This window comes from Carlito syrichta, unplaced genomic scaffold (assembly GCF_000164805.1).
Source record: "Carlito syrichta isolate Samal-C Ts95f unplaced genomic scaffold, Tarsius_syrichta-2.0.1 Scaffold315198, whole genome shotgun sequence".
In the NCBI taxonomy this organism is placed as follows: Eukaryota; Metazoa; Chordata; class Mammalia; order Primates; family Tarsiidae; genus Carlito; species Carlito syrichta.
Window position 1 is genome coordinate 742,349 of NW_007259294.1, and position 19,739 is coordinate 762,087.

At 44.2% G+C, this 19,739-nt stretch overlaps 2 protein-coding genes across 2 annotated transcripts in view; one reads left to right on the top strand and one right to left on the bottom strand.

Moving 5' to 3' along the window:
- Positions 1-11,525, bottom strand: part of GSG1L2 (GSG1 like 2) — an 18,392-nt gene extending 6,867 nt beyond the window's left edge. The window contains exons 1-3 of the mRNA XM_021706143.1: positions 11,216-11,525; positions 1,978-2,025; positions 810-962 (exon numbers count right to left, since the gene is read on the bottom strand). Of these exons, the coding sequence (XP_021561818.1) occupies positions 810-962; positions 1,978-2,025; positions 11,216-11,525 (511 nt within the window). The remainder of the gene's footprint in view (positions 1-809; positions 963-1,977; positions 2,026-11,215) is intronic.
- Positions 11,526-15,850: 4,325 nt separating this feature from the next.
- GLP2R (glucagon like peptide 2 receptor) overlaps positions 15,851-19,739 on the top strand; it is a 65,027-nt gene continuing 61,138 nt past the window's right edge. The window contains exon 1 of the mRNA XM_008072469.1: positions 15,851-16,553. Within this exon, the coding sequence (XP_008070660.1) occupies positions 16,365-16,553 (189 nt within the window). The 5' untranslated portion in view covers positions 15,851-16,364. The remainder of the gene's footprint in view (positions 16,554-19,739) is intronic.

Genomic DNA, 19,739 nt, shown 5'->3' on the forward strand with positions numbered 1-19,739 from the left:
CCACTGCACTCCAGTCTGGGTGACAGAGTGAGACTCCAACTCAAAAAAAAAAAAGAGCAATTAAGAAAAAAGACTTGGGAAAGATGTGTGATGCTTATCAAGAAATGATGTACAAATTGGACTGAGATAGTATTAACTTAACAGAGCTTGGTGTCTCCAGCTAGACGAACTGAAGGAAGTCATTTGTTCAGAATTCTTTCTTGGTGAAAAGGTCTACTTAGGAGACCAAACTAAGTTGATTTAAGGTTTTTTGGAGAATATAGGAGTAGAACTAAAAAAAAAGGAGTTTTTTATGGAAGATTTATACCAAACTTGGATAATAATTTTTTAAATCTACCATAATTGAGTACTTATTACATACTAGGTGAACACTTATTTAGTAATCATCAAAGTTTTTTTTAGATGTTTTATAACTTTCTGTCTTGGAGAAGTTAAATAATTTGCCTGGAGTCACACAATCATCAAGGAGACATCGCACCTGGGTAGGATTCCTCCAGGGACTCACATCTAACCACTGTATTCAATGAGGCAATTTCAGTTCTCAGAGCCAGTGCACCTGCTACTCTGGTTGTGATAAAGACATATGGATAAATCTCACTTTCCATCTGTGTCTACCTTTTCATCAGTTACCTGAAGAACATTGTCTCCACCCAGTGGGATTAATTAGTGACTTATCCAGGGGACAAGCTGTCCTGCTCAACTGGTCATTGACAGGAAATAGCCAGCCTGTTCTTTGGTGATGGGTGTGCCCAGTCTGAACTCTGCATTCTATGTGGGGCAGCCTGCTCTAGGATGCCATTGCACAGTACCTGCCAGTACCATGAGAATGGCCACAGAGGCATCCACCTTGAGCCAGTTTAAACCAGAGCTGCAACAACTCACTCCGGAGCCCAGGAGGATGGCACTTATCAATATCAGAAGGACATCCAGGACCTCAGCCCCGATGGACAGCCACAAAACACCTGCAAAAGAAAGGGATGATGGAAATGCTGGGCATTCAGAGTACTGAAATGTTCACTTCTAAAACAAACCATAAAAAACCAGGCACCCTGGAATAAAAGTTAGAGGTGCCTCTGCTGAATCTTGGAAGGTTGGCAATGAAAGGGTACTCCTCAGGCCCGAAAGAGACATTTGCAAGGATTGCTCATAGTTGAGAGGAAAAAAAAACTCTGCAAAACCCTGGTGTGAGGACTTGAGCAAGGCTAGGGGTTCTCCATGCCCCAGTTCAAATGCTAACAGGCTGTTTTGATTCCACCAGAAGACATTATATTTGCTTGTTTAAAGAAAAAGATACACAAACTTAAACATGGGCAGAGGAGACTGAGAGTTGAAGAGCTCTGTCTGGAAATACCAAAACCTCGTTTGTTTCTGTGTGAGCCACTTGTTTACCCTCTGGATGGGATCCTGCCCGTGGCCTCAAGGAACTGTGCTGGATGGGGAGGGGAGTGGAGAAAGAGTACAGGAAGGGAAACTGATATTTGTAAAGGACTACAATGAGGCAAGCTAGGTTCTGGGGACACAGCAATGAATGAAATGGATGTAACTCATGCCTCCAGCAAACCTCTATTCCAACTGAGAGAACAGATACTAAGCAAGTAATTACAAATTCTAATGAGTGTTGGAGAGAAGGAAAATTGCGGTAGGCAGTGGTGTGCCAGAGCTTATCTCTTCCCACCTCTGCATCCACCTTGCATTGAGAGTCAAAAGTTGGCCACAGTGGGAAGATTTACACCACAGAAAATGGCAAACACTGCCAATCAGGGCTTCCCCTTCCCTCTGCAAAGTTGATTATTAAACACTTGTCAGTCACCACTGACTGTAGGGCACGTGCAAAGAGCCTGTGATTCTAGCTTTTGGACTTGACAATGAAAAAAAACCATCAATAACACCTTCATTTTCCTCCCACTCAATAAAACAATAAGAATTGCCCAAATTGTGAAGACTGCTGGTGGGCAGAGCATGAGTAAGGTATTTTACCTTGTTCTTCAGCTGGTACTACACTCTGGAAACTCCTACACTTTTCATCTAAAAGACAAAGAGAATACATCCATAAGTAGGGTTGAACTTCACAATTAGGGGACATGTGGTGTTTCTAGTCCCTTAGCTGTTCCTAGTTCATTTTGAACAAGGAATGTGAAGTGTGGCAGACAGCTTTATTGCTCACAGTGATGAAGTACCTCATTCTGTGGGAGCAGCCTATTGAACTCCGGCTTGGCCATGTGACTTTCTTTGGCCAATGAACTGGAAGCAGATATGAGAAGGGCCACTTCTGGCCCGAAACTTTAAGAGTCAATGTATTTTTTACCCAATTCTTGTTCCCTCGCTCTGTGATCACAGAAGCACATGGCAAGAAGGAGGCTTCATCAGGCTGGGTCTCTGAATGGCTGCAGTGAGGAGAAACCCCCTTCCAACCTGAAAAGTACATGTAGAATGAGCTATCAGTGAATTTGTTGGTTTAAACCACTGGGATGTTGGAGGGGGTGGTGTTTGTTATTGTGGTATAATCTAGCCCATCTGAATTGATAATGCAAGTCTAAGACCAGGGAAAGAGTCTCAAATAATTTGTTTATGGTTAAAGGGAAAGTATTAAAGTTGGTAACAATTTTAAAAAATGAATTAGAGCAGCTTTGAGAACCATGTCTATTACCAGGTCCCTTAGTATTGCAAGTCGGCCTGTCTCTTGCGTCCCATCATGCTTTTTTGACTCTGAAAGAAAAGTCACTCTGTGTGTACCAGATATTGGGTGGAACCTACTAACCTCCAACCACCACCAGACTCGTTTACGTGCTCCAGGGTTGGGGGGTGTTCTTTGTATGTGAGTGTCATCTGTCATGTTGTACAATCCTGTGAAAAGGCTTGTGCCTTAGAGATGTAGTTCTCTTGAAAGCGCTAAGTTCGTGGATGTTCACTTGATAGGCAGATGTAATCAGATTCTGATCTGGAGTGACAGATGGAGAATTGAGACCATGGTATGTCACCCTCTGGGGTCCTGTCCCAGCGAAGTGCCCCACTCTCTCCACTTACACATCAGCCCAAAATATAATAGAATCACCAACTGTCAAGTGGGAGGAGGCAGAGAAATTACCTGGTTCATCCCTTAGAGTGGGTCCAAGGACCTTGGAGGGAAATGAACTTGCACAAGACAACACAGGTGGAGGCAGTTTCAGTGTTAGAGCTTAGGTCTGCGGTGGCCGGGCCCAATGCTGTCTCACTACATCACTGACTTAATGCTATCCAGGAAAGAGCAGGAAAGGGGCCAGAGGATACAAAGATGCCTGAGATGCAGGGAGCTGCTCCCAATAGTCTGGTAGGAGTGAAAACAGAGCAAGGTGTGAAATCGATGGCACATTTTTCATGGACTCTTCAAAGGAATGGCATTCTCATCACTGAGATAGGTTAGATAGTCCCCACATTAGACTTACTTTGAAGGTTACATGAAACAATATATAGGACAGCAAGTATCATGGCTAATAAGCACTTAAAACTTACTGAAATAAAATCAATTCTACTGGGGTCTTTTTGCCTGTGGTTAGCAGGAATCATAATTTCTAGACTCTGAGTACCCCAAGGGCAAGGATCACATCAGCTACCTTTGCTGGAAGTTTCCAGGAATGGGAGGAAATTTGGGGAGTCTCTTTAGACCTCAAAAATGTCTTTCTCTTATAGGAGGGAAAATCCCAGGTAACTTCTTTCCTCTCCAATAACTCACAATAGCTCCCTATTTCCTCTTCTTAGCTGTTATGTCCTCTTTCCATCAACCTGACCTTCCAACACAGAGCTCATCTTTTTGGTTCCTTAGTGCAACCCAGCATTCTCCTTCCTCCTCATCAGAATTATATGCTGTCTTTGTCGGTTTGGGCTGCTATAACAAATTACTATAGACTGGATGGTTAGTCAACAGCAGAAATTTACTTCTTGCAGTTCTGGAGGCTAGAAGGCTGGGGTCAGGGTGCCCGCATGGTTGGGTTCTGGTGAGGGCCATCTAGGTTGCAGAGAGATTCTTGTTGCGTTCCCACATGGCAGAAAGAGAACCAGCTAGACACATAAGGGCACTGATCCCATTTATGCAGGCTCCACCCTCATGACCTAATTACCTCCCAAAGGCTCCAGCTCCAAATACCATCACATTGGGGTTAGGGTTTCAACATATGAATTTGGGGATGGGGCACAAACATTCCATCCATGACACATGGAAAGGACCACACATATGAGCAGGTACATATTTTTGGCAGTACATGTCTACTGCTCATAAACCTCAAGACCTGCTGTGCTCATACTTGTAAAACTCCAAGTACCCTTGGTCTCACTCCCCCACACTTTTGCTGAGCTTTGGGAAGAAGAGTATTTACACGACCTACAGCCAAGGGCATCAGGATCAGAGACCTGCTTTTTCCTGTGCAGTCACAGTGGCCTGCATCTTAATTAAGTCGGCTTTGGATGAATGTGGTTGGATGATTTTCCTGGTTGATTCTCTGATGTCAGGAGCAGCAGCAGTATTGCGGCCATAGTGGTAACAAAACCATCCGTGTCTCCCCAGTTCTACCAGGGAAGTCCCCAAAGCATTGGGAAACCTCAGTACTCATACCCTGCTCTCTCTCAGAACACTTTGAGGCTGGTCAGCACCTTTTTTCACATGACCACATAAGGTCCTAACCATCCTCTCCTGAGTCAGGCCTGCAGCAAAAGCAGCAGGTAGATATCATGGGCAACATATGGCATTTAAATCCACCAGGCCTGGTTTCCTGACCTCTCTGAGCCTCACTTTCTTCATCTGCAAAATGGGTATAATAAAAGTTCTCTGATGAGAAAGTTGTAAAAGTATTTTGTGAACTGCCTTATGCATTTTTGTGTGTTTAATTATCAATAAAGACAATTTCAGGTATCTCTACAGACTTGGAGGCCAGGCTCAAACAGGTTAGTAGACTGAGAAAATGAAAACCGGGATTTCCCACCTGAGAGAGACTCAGTACCTTTTTCCACAACACCATCTGCTAATGCACAGAGGAGTGAGGGTTTAGCTTGTCCTCTAAAGAAAGCTTTATTTCAACAGGAATAAAGATGAGGTCATTTCAGAACCAGGGCTGGGCAAAAAAGGCAGTGGAGGCCAGGCAAGGAGATTAGGAGAATTCACAATAGCTTAGAAGGGTGATTTTAGCTTGGGTCCAGAGAGTCAGACCACAGTGACCCCTTTGATTAATATGAATCCTCAGAAATAGTGTTCCTTTTGAATAAAGCCAGTGGGATTAAGTGAAAAAATCTTTATAAATCCCATGAAGCCAGAGAGGCGGGTGTTACATAGTTTGAGTGCTTCTGCGGCCAAGTGGCACAGCAAGCCTGCCCTAAGAAGTGGAGTCCAAGTCCTGTGTGCTTCACTCTGGTATCCCGCATCTGCCTGTTCTTCCCCTGCTCCCCACCCCCACCCACCTTGAACTTTTTGAATTCAGCAGAACAGCATAGAATCTGGAATCAATACATTTTGTTGATTATGGGCTCACCTAAGGAATAAAAACATTTATTTTATGTACTGCCTTGGCCAGGAATTTTCATGTCAAACCTTCATTTCCTAGTGTATAATAAAAGGCGTGGTCTCCTTTTAAGGGCATTCCAGACATTGGGAAGAAAGGACAGAACTCCTGGAGGTGGCTTGTGCAGAGGGTGTTCGGAAATGACACCCCGGATAAGAGCTTCCCTGCAGGGTCAGTTTTAGGGAGATGGAGACAATTCAGAAGGAAAAACCCAGGGAGGCACTGTGGGGCAGCAGATCTGGGGTGGCAAACACCCAGAAGCCCCTTTCCTAGACTTGTTTAGTGCGAGGATCACGCTCTCCAGACTGGCGTCCTCACTGCCAGCTCTACTCAGCTCACCGGCCCTCCCGACCCTTTCTCCAAAGCACTGTGTGGATTTCTTCACATTAACCTCCAGTCTGAACCCTTTTCTTTCTTATGTCCCAAATCTCCCAGGCATTTGTGACAAAGTAGACTAGATGGCAGACATCTGCATAGAGCAATCTCCAACCGTTAGCCCCAGTTACACCCTGCAGCAGGCATGATTTCTTTGACTTGTGTGACATCTTAGAGAAATTTTAAAATTCAGAAATTTTACAAAGAAATCCAAATATCTTACTTCCCTGGAAAAATCAGAGGGTCTGATCATGCTATATCGCGCTTACAAGTGCACACGACCACAAAACTGAGCTGAGCCAGAGGCTGACCCCTTTAGCTGAGGCAAGAAGGTTCAAAGTCATTGGCATTCCCAGCAACCCTGCTTCACCCATTTTTGTTACTACTTCCTATAGGCGCTGGAGTTTGTGACTCCTGATGTATAGCTTTTGTTTTGCCTTCTATCTAACATATTTGGTATCTATTTATGATTGTGTAAAAATTTAATTCTAAATTTTTTTGCTTTAGGGGCATCCTGCAACACACGGAGGTGATAATGCTTTTGGTGGGGAAAGGTGTTGTGGGGAAGATGTTCTTCTTTCTTCCTTTTTTTTTTTTTGAGTTGGAGTCTCACTCAGTTGCCCAGACTGGAGTGCAGTGGCCACTCCCGGCCACCGCAGCTTCGACTCGCTCGGCTCTGGTGATCCTTCCACCTCAGCCTTCCGAGTAGCTGGAATTATAGGCACGCACTACCACACCCGGCTAATTTTTTAAAAAATTTATTATAGAGATGAGGTCTCGCCAAGTTGCCAGGCTGGTCTCGAACCCGCGGGCTCAGGCAATCCACTCACCTCAGCCTCCCAAAGTGCTGGGATTACAGACTGAACCACCAAGCCCGGCCCTTTCTTCCTTCTTAATAAAGTGATAACAATGTTTAGAGACCCTGATGTACCTGGATGACCTTATTATGGTAAGTAAGATATAGAATGTGAGGAGAGTCCTTTTTTTCACTTTGATGGGTACAGAATTATTCACTGACAGTTATAAGAGTTGTTGCCCTCCAGTTAAGTTTTGTGCATTGTGAGGTAGCAGGAAAAGTCAGGGCTAAGAGTTAAGCAATTTGAGTTCCTTGCCCAGCTCCATCGTATCTAGTACATCTGTACAATCTTCCACGGGGCACTTATACCTCTAGAACACAGTTTTCCCATCTGTAAAATGACTCTGTTGTTATAGGCCAACTTTTCCAAAAGCGTGTTCCACAGATCAATAGTCTCACAGAATATTATTCCCTTTTATATGTTAAAAAATTTCTTCTGTGGTCAACATATTTTGAGAAACACAGGGACATGTAATATTAAACTAACTTCTTTATTGTGGGACTTCTCAGAGATTTCGATGTGCTAATCTACATTGTGAATTTCCAAGAAGAAACTATAATATTTTCCAAATTTGTTTGACTATCAAAACTCTTTTTTGTTTATGTTTATAAAGAGCATTTCAAAATGCATCTCTGTGGCATAATCCTTAAAACATCCAGGGAGGCACTTGTTAAGGTCTTTTTCTGTCCTGACATCAAGAACATAGTTGTGCATAAATCAAAAAGGAATTGTTATGGGCTGAATGTCCCCACCAAAACTCATGTTCAATTTAATCCCCAGTGTGGCAGTGTTAAGAGGTGAGAACTTTCAGAGATGATTGGTCATGAGGTCTTTGTCCTTGTGAGTGGATTAATGGGTTAATGGATTAATGAGTTATCATGGGAGTGGACCTGGTGGTTTATAAAAGAGGAAGAGAGACCTGAAAGAGCTTGTTAGCACTTATCCCTGTCACCATGTGATGCCATGTACCACCTTGGGACTCTTCAGAGAGTCCCCACCAGCAAGAAGGTTGTCACCAGTTGCGCCCCTTTGACTTTGGATTTCTCAGCTTCCTTAATTGTAAGAACTAAATTTATTTTCTTTATAATTAGTCAGTTTCAGGTATTCTGTTATAAGCAACAGAAAGAGAATGAAGAGAGAGGTCAAGAACTGCATCCTTTATTTATCCTTGGTATTACATGAATCATTGTGAACACCAACCTTCAGAATTCAACATGTGTTCCTGACAATATAAGAAAAAGAAAAACCCTTCAGTAGTGTGATCCAGGTGAAGACGTGTGTGTGTGTGTGTGTGTGTGTGTGTGTGTGTGTGTGTGTGTGTGTATGTGTTTGAGAGAGAGAGAAATAAACACGCTGTGGGTTAGCAAAAGTGCCAAGGAGACTTCTTTTAAATAAAGAGCCTCATACATTTTTTTTTAACCTCTGCTTTCAACCCCTGTTTTAGGCTGAAAAGACCATGCCAGCGCCACAAACTGGATAACAATTTTTCACTAGAAACCTTGAGAACCTTCATATCATCTAACTGCGTAGTATTTGTGTGACTATGTAGGACACACAGCATATGCAGGTAGCTGCTTCTAGTGCTCCATGAATATCCAATTCCACCCATTCCTCAATTCCAGCCCATGTAGGTTCTCCCCTCCACCACCACCCAGTTCCTTGGTTAAGGAGGAAGCAACTCCCACAAGTAATTGTCTAACTCTTGTCCTCAATTTCAGGTTCTACTCTGACCCTACCTTCCTTTCTTATTACAAATAGTAAGCTTCCAATTTTCTCCAGTGAGGCTTTCCTTTCTAGGAAATGTCTTTCTCAATTCCTTGCACTGGAGTGACCATGTTGCAGGGAGGAGAAGCTGTCTCTGACATGAAAGAGCCCCTCGAGCTAAGTTCTTCTACAACCAGACCCCTTTCCTGGAAAGGATTCTTCTTCTCCCTTGCTTTGTGTTCTGATGCAAATATCTGAGCTATGCTGCCTCAGATCTTGACTCACTCAGTTCCCTCTGCCTTGAAAGTCCTTATCCCCAGCCTTCATCTATTAAAATCGCAAACTTATAGGCCTGGCACAGTGGCTGCCTCCTTTATAAGGCCTTCCCTATGCTCGAGCTGTAAATAACCTCTCCTTCCTTTCTATTTCCATATCACAGAGGGGTCTTTATTATAACCATTGTCATATTTTTCCTTATTTATTTATTTATTTATTTACTCTTAAGTCTCTCTTATTGGATCCTTAGCCTTCAACACTAGGGCTCACTCTCCTTTGAGTACTTCCACTGTCCTAACCCTATGCCTGATGTGGAAATGGTTATTAGTGAATTCACTCCACACTCTGCTGAATCCCCTCTTTCCAGAGGGTTTTGCTGTACTCTGGGGTATACTTCTCTGACTTAAGTGTGCATCCTAATCATGAAGGGGGTACATTAGAAATACAGATAGAGCCAGGCTCGGTGGCTCAGCCTGTAATCCTGTGCCTTTAGGAGGCTGAGGTGAGTGGATTGCCTGAACCCGTGGGTTCAAGACCCGCTGGGCAGTGAGACCTTATCTCTACAATAAATCAAAAAATCAGCCAGACGTGGTAGTGTATGCTGTAATTCCAGCTACTTGGAAGGCTGAGGCGGAAGGATCACCGGAGCCCAGCAGGTCGAGGCTGTGGTGGCCAGAAGAGCAGCCACTGCACTCCAGTCTGGGCAACAGAGTGAGACTCCAACTCAAAAAAAAAAAAAAAAAAGAATACAGATAGAATAGATTTCAGAGGAATAATATACTAATGCTATGAGAATGGGAAATAAAAAGGCAATGAAAAACTCCGGGAAAAGCAAAAAGCTCTACACAGTAATAAATGTAGTCATAGCAACAATTTTGACACTATAATGAACAACATAGATACAATCAAGTAAATTTTGGGTCTGTTGATTTAAATAATACAGCAGTACAAATTTATTTTTTAAATGGTGGAAGGCATGTGGAATGTCGTGGTGTGAGAAAGTTATATCCTATTTATTATTACTCAAAGTCGATAATGTCTAAGATGAAGACATAGCAATGTCAGCATATTTTTAAAAGATATGGAAGCCAAATACCAGAAGAAACAAGATTAAAGTGGGACTAAGTTATGGAGAGGGAAGGGCAGGAGACTGTTGAATTTTCTTATTAACCTTTCAAAATGAGTGTCTCTTGTCTATGTATAAATATTACTTTGGTTAAAACTACTTTAAAAATGCAGATTTTTGGACCCCATTCTAGACCTATTAAATTAGAACTTCCAGGACAGGGAACTTGGATTTTTTAACACTCTTTGGGCAATACATTTGATAACTGATGTGACACATATATAGCTATAAATAGAAATACTGTAGGCAGTTCTCAGATGGGGACTCGAAAAGGAAATGCAATTTCCTAAGCAGTTTGCCTATGCATATTGTGGTGACAGTTTACAAACCAGAAATCTGAGACTTTCTTGGGAACCCTCCAGAATGCTGGGACATGAGCCTCCTGCATCTGTCCATGAAGGTAGAGAATAGATTCATAGGAAGATAGCATTCTCTAAGAAAAGAGGAATCAGGGAGATATTTAAGTAGTCTTAGCTTCAGGCACCATTGCAGTGTCTGCATTATACTTAAAGCAAAGGTCACAGGCATTGACCTGGATGCATGGGAGGGTAGGACTGAGCACAGTCCTTTGGAGACCACCACTGGTAGGGGTCGAGGAAAGGGCATGCAGCATACCATAGGGTTTGTTCTTGTTGCCTTTTACTTATGCATTTAAAAAAAAATTTTTTTTTAATGCTATGAGGAAGGGAAAATAGAAGGCAACCAGAAACTTCAGGAAAAGTAAAAAGTTGTACAAGAAATTTAATGTCATAAACCTGAGGTCAGGAGAAAAATGAAGACTGGTGTGGGAGTCCTCCTTTTTCCACCCATAGAGGTTTTTCTTCCTAAGCAGAAAGAGAAGAGTATCCTGGCCCTGAGCATGGGCTTACATCCAGGCTGTCTAATATCAAAGAGTCAAATTCTTTTCTCCTTGGGTCTTTCTGAGGTAAAAAAATACTCTGATTTGAAAGATTTGTTCCAAGACTGTTACAAATGCAGGAGAAATAACAGGGATGCATCTTAGAGTTGGGTGGGGCCACCTTTGATTCCCAAAGGATTTTGAATGCCAGGCATTGAGTGATAATAACAGATGGTAAAGCCAATGTTTAATAAACATTTGAAATATGTCAGACACTGTTGCAGGTGTTTGATATTAACCTAGTCATTTAGTCTTTATTTAACCCTTGGTGATAAGTACTGCTATCATTTCCATTTTATAGATGAGAAAACTGAGGCTCGGAGAGGTGAAAGGACTTGCTCAAGAATACATTAGACAGTCAGTGGACAGCTGGATTCAAACCCAGGCTGCCCGACTCCAGAGCCCTTGCACCACCCTGCACCTGTCATCCCCAGAACCTGCCGGCCACACTCACCTGTGCCGTTGAGGCTCTCCTCACAGGACTGCCAGAGCCCCACATGGAACATGCGCTGGATGAACTTGTCGTCCCCCAGCTCCCAAATGTACTGGACAGCCTGGTTGCCATCATCCATGCCGCCATCACTACCATTACCTTTGTTGAAGTGAATGCAGTGCAGCCCTCCCGGCTGGTCCTGGCACAGCGGCTTCACCACCCGCCGGGTCCCCTCACACCAGTGGCTGCTGACTATGGCAGTGAGGGAGAAGGAAAGGGCGAGGCAAGTGGGGAGAAGGATCAGTGCCTGCTGCCGCCTGGCCCTGTCCATGGCTGAGTGAGGTGTGTGAGGCAGGATGAGCCGTGGGGTCCCCTCCTTCTGCCTCGTCACAGTATCTGCTGCTCAGCCCTGCCATCTGTCCTCTTGACACAGTCTCTTCTCACATCTCCCTAGGGAATCTGAGTGTGCTGCCACGAGCCACAGTCCAACGCACAGGGACATCTTCCTGTCAAGGCCCTGCAGGTCTCTCCAGGATGTGGATATGCAAGAGGGTGTTGGGTTTTTAAAAAATGCATATATAGCAAAACATACATCACATAAAATTTACACTTTCCACAGTTTTTAAGTATTCGGTTCAGTGGTCCTAAGTATATTCACACGGTTGTACAGCCATCAACACTCTCCTTCGACAGAGCTCTTTTCATCTTATAAAACTAAAATTCCGTACCCATCACACAACTCCCCATTCCCTTTCTTTCCACCCCTTGCAGCTGCCATTCTGTTTTCTATCTCTATGAATTTGACTACTCTAGATGCCTGATATACAGGGCGGTGGGGGGTGTGGGGGACACAAAAAACCCTGGAATTGTCTTTTGGAGGGTGAACTCCTTGTAGTGTGGATTTTCTCCACTAAGTAAGTGTTCTAGGAACCCATTGGCATCCGTGTACCAGCTAGGGTAGTTGTGAGAGACTGAGTTTGGCCTCAGTAAATTTTTTTGGGAGATTCTTTCACCGTGTTTGCCCATTTCATGATTGGTAATTTACCAGCACACCTGCCCACATCAAGCAGAGTGTTCAGAAGTTTTGGACCCAAAACTGTCATGACCCTGGTGCCCCACCCTCTCTATTTACCGGATTTTGCCTTGAGCAACTTTCTTTTTTTTTGAGTTGGAGTCTCACTCTGTCACCCAGACTGAGCTGCCACCACAGCCTCGACCTGCTGGGCTCCGGCGATCCTTCCGCCTCAACCTTCCAAGTAGCTGGAACTACAGGCGTGCGCTACCACGCCCGGCTAATTTTTGATTTATTGTAGAGATGAGGTCTCGCCAAGTTGCCCAGGTGGGTCTCAAACCCGCAGGCTCAGGCAATCCACTCACCTCAGCCTCCCAAAGGCGCGGGATTACAGGTTGAGCCACCGAGCCCGACTTGAGCAACTTTCTTTTGTTTCCTCAGATGAAAAAAAGTCCTCAAAGAGAAATGCTTTGCCAACGTGGAAGAGATGAAACCCAGAATGACAGAAGCACTAAAAGGCATCAAATTAAACAAGTTTAAAAACGGTTTTGAGCAGTGGAAAAAGGTGTACTGAATCAAAGAGAAAGTACCTTGAAGGTGACTGGAGTTTAAACATGAAAGAATACACAATTTTCTTATGGCATGAGCTCTTGGGATTCTGATCAGGAATTGGTTGCCTATTGTGATTTCTATAAGGGTGTCTCCTGCATTTTCTAAGATTCTTAAAGTTTGGGATTTCACATTTAGGTCTTGGATCCGTTTGGAGTTGATTTTTTTGTATGGTGATAGGTAGGGGTCCTGCTTCATTAGTCTGTGCGTGGTCAGCCAGTTTTCCCAGCACCATTTACTGAACAGGTTCTCCTCTCCCCAGTGATTGTTGTTGGAGTCTTTGTCAAAGATGAGTTGCTTGAGAAATTGAGGTTTTGCTACATTAATAAGGGTACCTGATCTCAAACCAGGCAAAGTGGGGACCAAAGGTAGATCCAAGTTTTACCTGTATTATGACCACTTGTATACCTAATCCTGAATTGTACCCTACATCTTTAAAACAAAATAATTTTTTAAAAAATACATAAATAAATAAATTTCAAGTTTTTTTGGATCCTCCCTTTGTAAGTGGAATCATGTAGTATTTATTCTTTTGTTACTGCCTTATTTTATGCATCGTAATGTCTTGAAGTTTCATCCAAGTTGTAGCATGAGTCAGAATTTCCTTCCTTTTTGAGGCAGAATAATATTCTCTGTGTTTATTGTATGACATTTTGTTTATTCATTCGTCTGTCAGTGGACACCTGGGTTGCTTCCACCTTTCGTTTTTTTTTTTTTTGAGTTGGAGTCTCACTCTGTCGCCCAGACTGGAGTGCAGTGGCTGCTCCTGGCCACCGCAGCCTCGACCTGCTGGGCTCCGGCGATCCTTCTGCCTCAGCCTTCCAAGTAGCCGGAATTACAGGCATGCGCTGCCACGCCCGGCTGATTTTTTAATTTATTGTAGAGATGAGGTCTCGCTGCCCAGGCGGGTCTCAAACTCGCGGGCTCAGGCAATCCACTCACCTCAGTCTCCCAAAGGCGCGGGATTACAGGCTGAGCCACCGAGCCCCGCTATCCACCTTTCAACTATTATGAAGGGCGCTGGTTTTGACTGAAGACAAGGGGCTGTTTGTTTGGGTGTCAGTGAGACTGCCCCACCCTCACCTTTTGCATCGAGCGAGGTCCTCAGTGTTGGATTCCAGAAACGGGGAAGCCTGAGGACTTCACAGACCTGTTTCTTGCCCAGCCCTATGGAGAGAAGGACTACAGAGGGCAGCTGCTAGTTCCAGGGAAGAGATGTGAGGTCCAGGCAGGATGCCCCTGGGCCTAGATGCCGTGCAGAATGGGGAGGGTGGCATGCACCCCACTTGCGTGCAGAATTCAGCACCATCAGCACTTGCAGAGTCCTGAACCAGGGGTCTCAGAAACTGGCAGACAGAGCCCTCAGCACCATCACTCAGGCCCTCACCAAAGGGGGCGCCGGCAGGAGCGGTGACACTGAAGATCCCTAAGGAGTTCTCAGGGCAGAGGACATTGATGAAGGAGCGAGAGCAGGAGACAATTCCACCAGGCATTTGAAACACACAGGTTCTTGAGTGCATAGTAGACACCTCCTGAAGACCTCTGATATAATGGAGAATTGACCTGCCTGACTAGAGCGTGATCCTGGGTTAATGTCACTCCGTCTGTGCTTTCCTGCTGGCAAAGTCTGAGGAACATTGTTTTGTACTCTTGTCCTGGTTGGCTGCCGTGTCTCTAGGGAAGAGGCCTTACCATGTTTTATCACTAGAGGGCACCCACCCAACGGGTGGGGAAGTCCTGTGTGGCCCCCGCCCCAAGCCTCCTCCCTTCAGAAAAAGGATATTTTTGAGAAAAAGTTCAAAGAAATAAGGCAGAATATTCCTACAAAGCAAGCATTTTCCATATCAGTGTGCACCTTGGAATTAATGGGAAATCACAGAACAGCATCACAGCCATATTCCAGGGTCTGGAGTCCATCACTTGAACACTTTCTTTCCCTGAGCCACTCCTGCTCTCTGCTGTCCCAAAGAGATGACCAATCAACTCCAGAGGTCACAGCTTCCTAATGGCCCACTCAGTGGGCGGGCGGCGGGGGGAGCATCTTTGTTTCAAATGAGCATTTCATTGCTAAGTTTTAAAATCTTGCCATGTGGAATGTTTTAGATTTCCAAAGATTTCTTTTCTTTTCTTTGTAGAGATGAGGTGTCACTACATTGTCCAGGCTGGGCTGGAACTCCTGGTCTCATGTGGTCCTTCTGCCTCAGCCTCTCAAAGTGCTGGGATTACAGGTGTGAGCCATCGCACCAGGTCTTGATTTCCAAAGATTTCTATTAAGTAAAGCTTACCTGCTTTTCCCAACTGTTAGAATTCACTCAGTCAGATACGCTAATCAATATGAGCTCCTATGATTCAATTTGAATGGGAAAAAAAGTGAAAACACATTCTTCTTTCCTCTTGCTGATCTTATATTCCAACCAATCAGGATATCTTCCACCTGGGCCTCAAGTTTGGGAGGCTGAGAGAAGTTGGAAGGGGATGCTGGGAGCTGGCCAGGGAGACATGGAGTGACAAGGGCTAAGCAGAGCCTCTTAGATGAGCCTATTAGGGCACAGGAACTCACCCAGAGAGGGAAGGGGCAGGGAAGGAAGGGCGTGTTCCCAGGTAGCTGTGTTCAAGTGACTCTAGTCAGGAGACCAGGCTACCTGGCTTTTCCATTTAATTGCTGTGTGGCCTCAGGCAAGCAACTTAACCTCTCTGAAACCCAATGTTTTTCAGCTGTCAAATGGAGTGTTCATTGTACCCTCATGGAGTTATTTTGAGGATGAGTAAAAAAAAGTGATGGATGAAAAGATCTTGTAAATGTGAATTGTGTGCTGGTTAGTGAGAATCCTGAGCTCTAGAAAAGGATCTGCCAGGTGGGCTGAGCAACAGGTGCTCAGAACGAGTGAGCATTCAAGAGGAGTGAATGTTGGACGCTGTTGTGTAGACATAACCCAAGCCCCTGATCGAGTTTTTGCTTCAGGCCCTGGCTGAGAGCTGCTCTTTCACAGGCCGGCCAACTGTCTCTCTTGTAGTCTCAGCATCAACGGGGCCCAGAAGAGACCCTGTCTTTTGGTTGGTCTCAGCCGGGCCTGGACAAGCTTAATGCTTTAGAGAGAAACAGCTGTCCTCAAAACAATGCCCAACGCCAATCTGGCTTGAGACTCAGAGCCTTCTTGCCAGCTGCTCCTCACCAGCTCGAACCCGAGTCTGCCTCAGCCTGGCCTGGTGCATTGAGTAGAACCTTTGGGGTGGAACCTGCTGACTGCCTTGCTCTTTCTCCTCAGCCTGCTGAGGGAGTCCCAGGGAGCACAGCTGACTCGGGGAAGGTCTGGGACAACTCTCCCTGCTTTTGGGGGGGCCAGAACGGGGGATGAGCCACGGCTGATGAGGAGCTCTGGAGATTCGGTGGATCGCTCATGACTGCTTCAGACGGCCTCCACGCGGCGTGGAGAGGATTTGTGCAAACATTTCCTCTCTGGACAAAGAGGAATGCAAGAAGAGGCCGCCTGTGGTACATCTTGGACTGCTAGAGAGATGTGCCCCCACTTGTGAAAGTGCACGAGGAAGATGAAGTCGGCACCCAGCAGGGCACGGCCTGGACGAAGAAGAGCAGGACTCCTGCCTGGGGTCCCCCCGTTGCCCATGGGCATCCCTGCTCCCTGGGGGACCAGCCCTCTCCCCTTCCACAGGAAGTGCTCTCTCTGGGCCCCTGGAAGGCCCTTCCTCACCCTGGTGCTGCTGGTTTCCATCAAGCAAGTAAGAGTGACTTTTTATTATTATTATTATTATTGTTATTATTATTATTATCGCATGTTTTCTGATTATAGAAGCAATTTATAGGCTTTCTGAGGCAATTTGGAAATTAGGAAACAGTATTAAGAAAACAATGATTGACCATAATCCTAGCATTCAGAGGTAATCACTGTTAATATTTTGGCATATTTTTCTCAAATCCTTTTTTCTATGTATTTTTTTTAACACAGCTGAAATGACAAAGCACAAGACATTTTGCATCATGATTGCCCCTTTGCATTATATTAGAAGCATTTTCCCATGTTAGTGTGAATTCTGCAAATAGCATTTAGAATTGCGGCATATAGTCTCCTGTATGCCTTTAGCATTCTCTCAGGTTTGAGTATTTAAGTTGAATGAATAGTTTCCTTTCAGTTTCCTTTTCTTTTTTTCCCCATCTTATTATAAAATGTGAACTGTTTAAAAAAAAGGTCTATACAATTCAAAGAAGTTACATGTAAATACAAATCACTGTAATTCCACCTGCTCACCCTCGTTCATATTTAGGGACTTAGACATCCAAACATTTTTCTGTCATTGTTTACATATAGTTTTCTTAAAACAAACATAGGAGCATACTATAAGTCTTATTTTGTGATCTGTTTTTTTCATAAGCAAATACACTAATAACACAGCTAGCTTTTTTTTTTTTTTTTTTGAGTTTCAGCCTCACTCCGTCACCCAGGCGGGAGTGCAGTGGCACACTCACAGCCAGCCCAGCGTCGACCTCAGAGCTAACGTTTTAACTGAACATTTACTATGTCCCGAATTGAGTGCCAGATGCCCCCTCCCTTCATATTATCTCATTTTGCGTTCTCAGCAACCCTGTGAGGGAGGGTCTCTTATTAATATTATTTTACAGATGAGGAAACTGAGTTTCAGGGAGGTTGAACAACATTTTTCCATGTCAGTAAGATCCATGGCATGATATTTAAGGGCTTTAGGGATGGAGTCTAATGTCTTTAACTATCGTCTATAGTTGAGCATGCTAGTAGCTCACCTTATTCTATCTGAGAGACGAGACCTTTCCCCTTCTCTTTTGAAGGCTCCATTTTTACACTGGGCTATGATGGGAAAGAACTCCAGCTCCACTCGTCTGAATAAAGAAAGCCGCTGAGAGATTGGCTCTCTTCCTTGTTGTTTCATGGGCAGGGTTAGTCTCTGTTCATAGCCTCTGAATTCTACGTCCCTCCTGCCCCCACAGAGGGAGGGCCGTGGGACTGGGTCTTTCATGTGTTCACCTTATCAAGCTTTCATTGGTGCTAGTTTGGGACTAGAGAGGCAGAAAACCCCTACCAAATTCTCCACATCCCAGTTCTCCCAGAGGCTACCTTCGAGCTCTCACGGATTGTGAGTGTAAGCCCAATACATCGTTTCATGGAATTCTTGCCATGACAGTCGCCTCTCCCAAGAGACCAGAACATTCCTGGGGGGCAGGTGACCTTTGCCTGCCTTTGGTCCAGCTCTTCGATCTGTTAGTGGTGTGGCCATGGTTGGGAGACTTGATACAGAAACTCTCGTCTGTGTTTCAATTCTCTGAATATCTTGTATTAAAATCAAATACATCCAGCTAATTGTGTAGTTCTGTTAACAAACATGTGTGGCTTGCCAGCCACAGGGTAGGTCCTGACACCGCACTGAACATGTTATCATGAAAGGCTTCTTCACACATCATCTTGCTTAATCCTCACAACAAGCTTTTGAGAAGAGTGCTATCACTGAGCCCATTTTACAGATGGGGAAATTCACCCTCAGAGAAGTTAAATGATTGTCTTTGATCATGTAGCTCATGAGCAGAGGAGCCGTGGTGTCTACCCAGGGTGTTTGAAGTCCTGTGTTCTTTCTTCCCTGGCGTGCTTGGGAGCTGTTGACATATGAATATTTATATGTTACAACAGCAGAATCTGCAGAACCTCAGACTGGCTTACCATACTGACAAAGCCACACCTTGGTTCCTTCACTCTGGAATTTCTGTAATCAATAATGTGCTTGCTGGCAGTATCCCCTCCCGCCCTTGCCACCCAGTCTGTATTTTTCAAGGCCTTTCTCATTGTCTGTCCTCCCACGTGTGTCTGTCATTCTGACAACCCTCTCTGTGGTTCTCTGTCTTAATCCCATATGCTTTTTCAGATGTTTATATTACAAGGCTTTGTGAAGACTTCTGTGATGAATTTTGCTCCCTGGTGTGTCTTCTGGCAGGAAGTCTTCATAAAATCCACTTAATGAGAAATTCTCAGGGATAGTTTAGTTTCTAAATTCAAGCTGGGAAATAGTGTTATCTCCATCCCACCCTCTCTCTCACTCATTTAAGTTATTTAGCAGTTGTTTTGGCATCAAAAAACATAAACTAAGACTCTTCAAGATGTGGATTTGTGGACCTTTCGTACATGGCTGGTGGGAGTGTAAAATGGTGCATATTTTAAATTTTTAAAAATTTTGTGTGGTGAGGAAAGACAGTTTGGCAGTACATTATCAAAAACCTTTAAAACTGTGTATGTTCTATGACCCAGAAATTCCAATTCAAATAATTTCTCCTAAGAAAATGAAGTTGGCTCTTAAATATTTAACCATGAGGATTTTTATCACAGCATCATTTGTATTAGCAAACATCTGAACACAACTTAGATGTTCAGTGCTAGAGGATTCAAAGACTAAATTCTATCACATTTTTCATAGAATATTATATCACTATTAAAAGGGTGTTTAATATTTATTTCTTAAAATGGAAGTATATTCACAATGTATCTTCTAGTGAAAAATAAAAGCCTACAAAGCAATATGATTTCCTTTCTGGTTAAAACAAAACAGAAAAGAAAAGAAAGAGAGAAAAACAATGCAGTGTGTAGAGAAGAGTCTGGAAGTACATGGTAATTTCTTTTTTTTTTTTTTTGAGTTGGAGTCTCACTCTGTCACCCAGACTGGAGTGCAGTGGCCGCTCCCGGCCACCGCAGCCTTGACCTGCTGGACTCCAGCGATCCTTCCGCCCAGCCTTCAGAGTAGCCAGAATTACAGGCATGCGCTACCATGCCCGGTTGATTTTTTTATTTTTATTGTAGAGATGAGGTCTCGCCAAGTTGCCCAGGCGGGTCTCGAACCCGCAAGCTCAGGCAATCCACTCACCTCAGCCTCCCAAAGCGCAGGATTACAGGC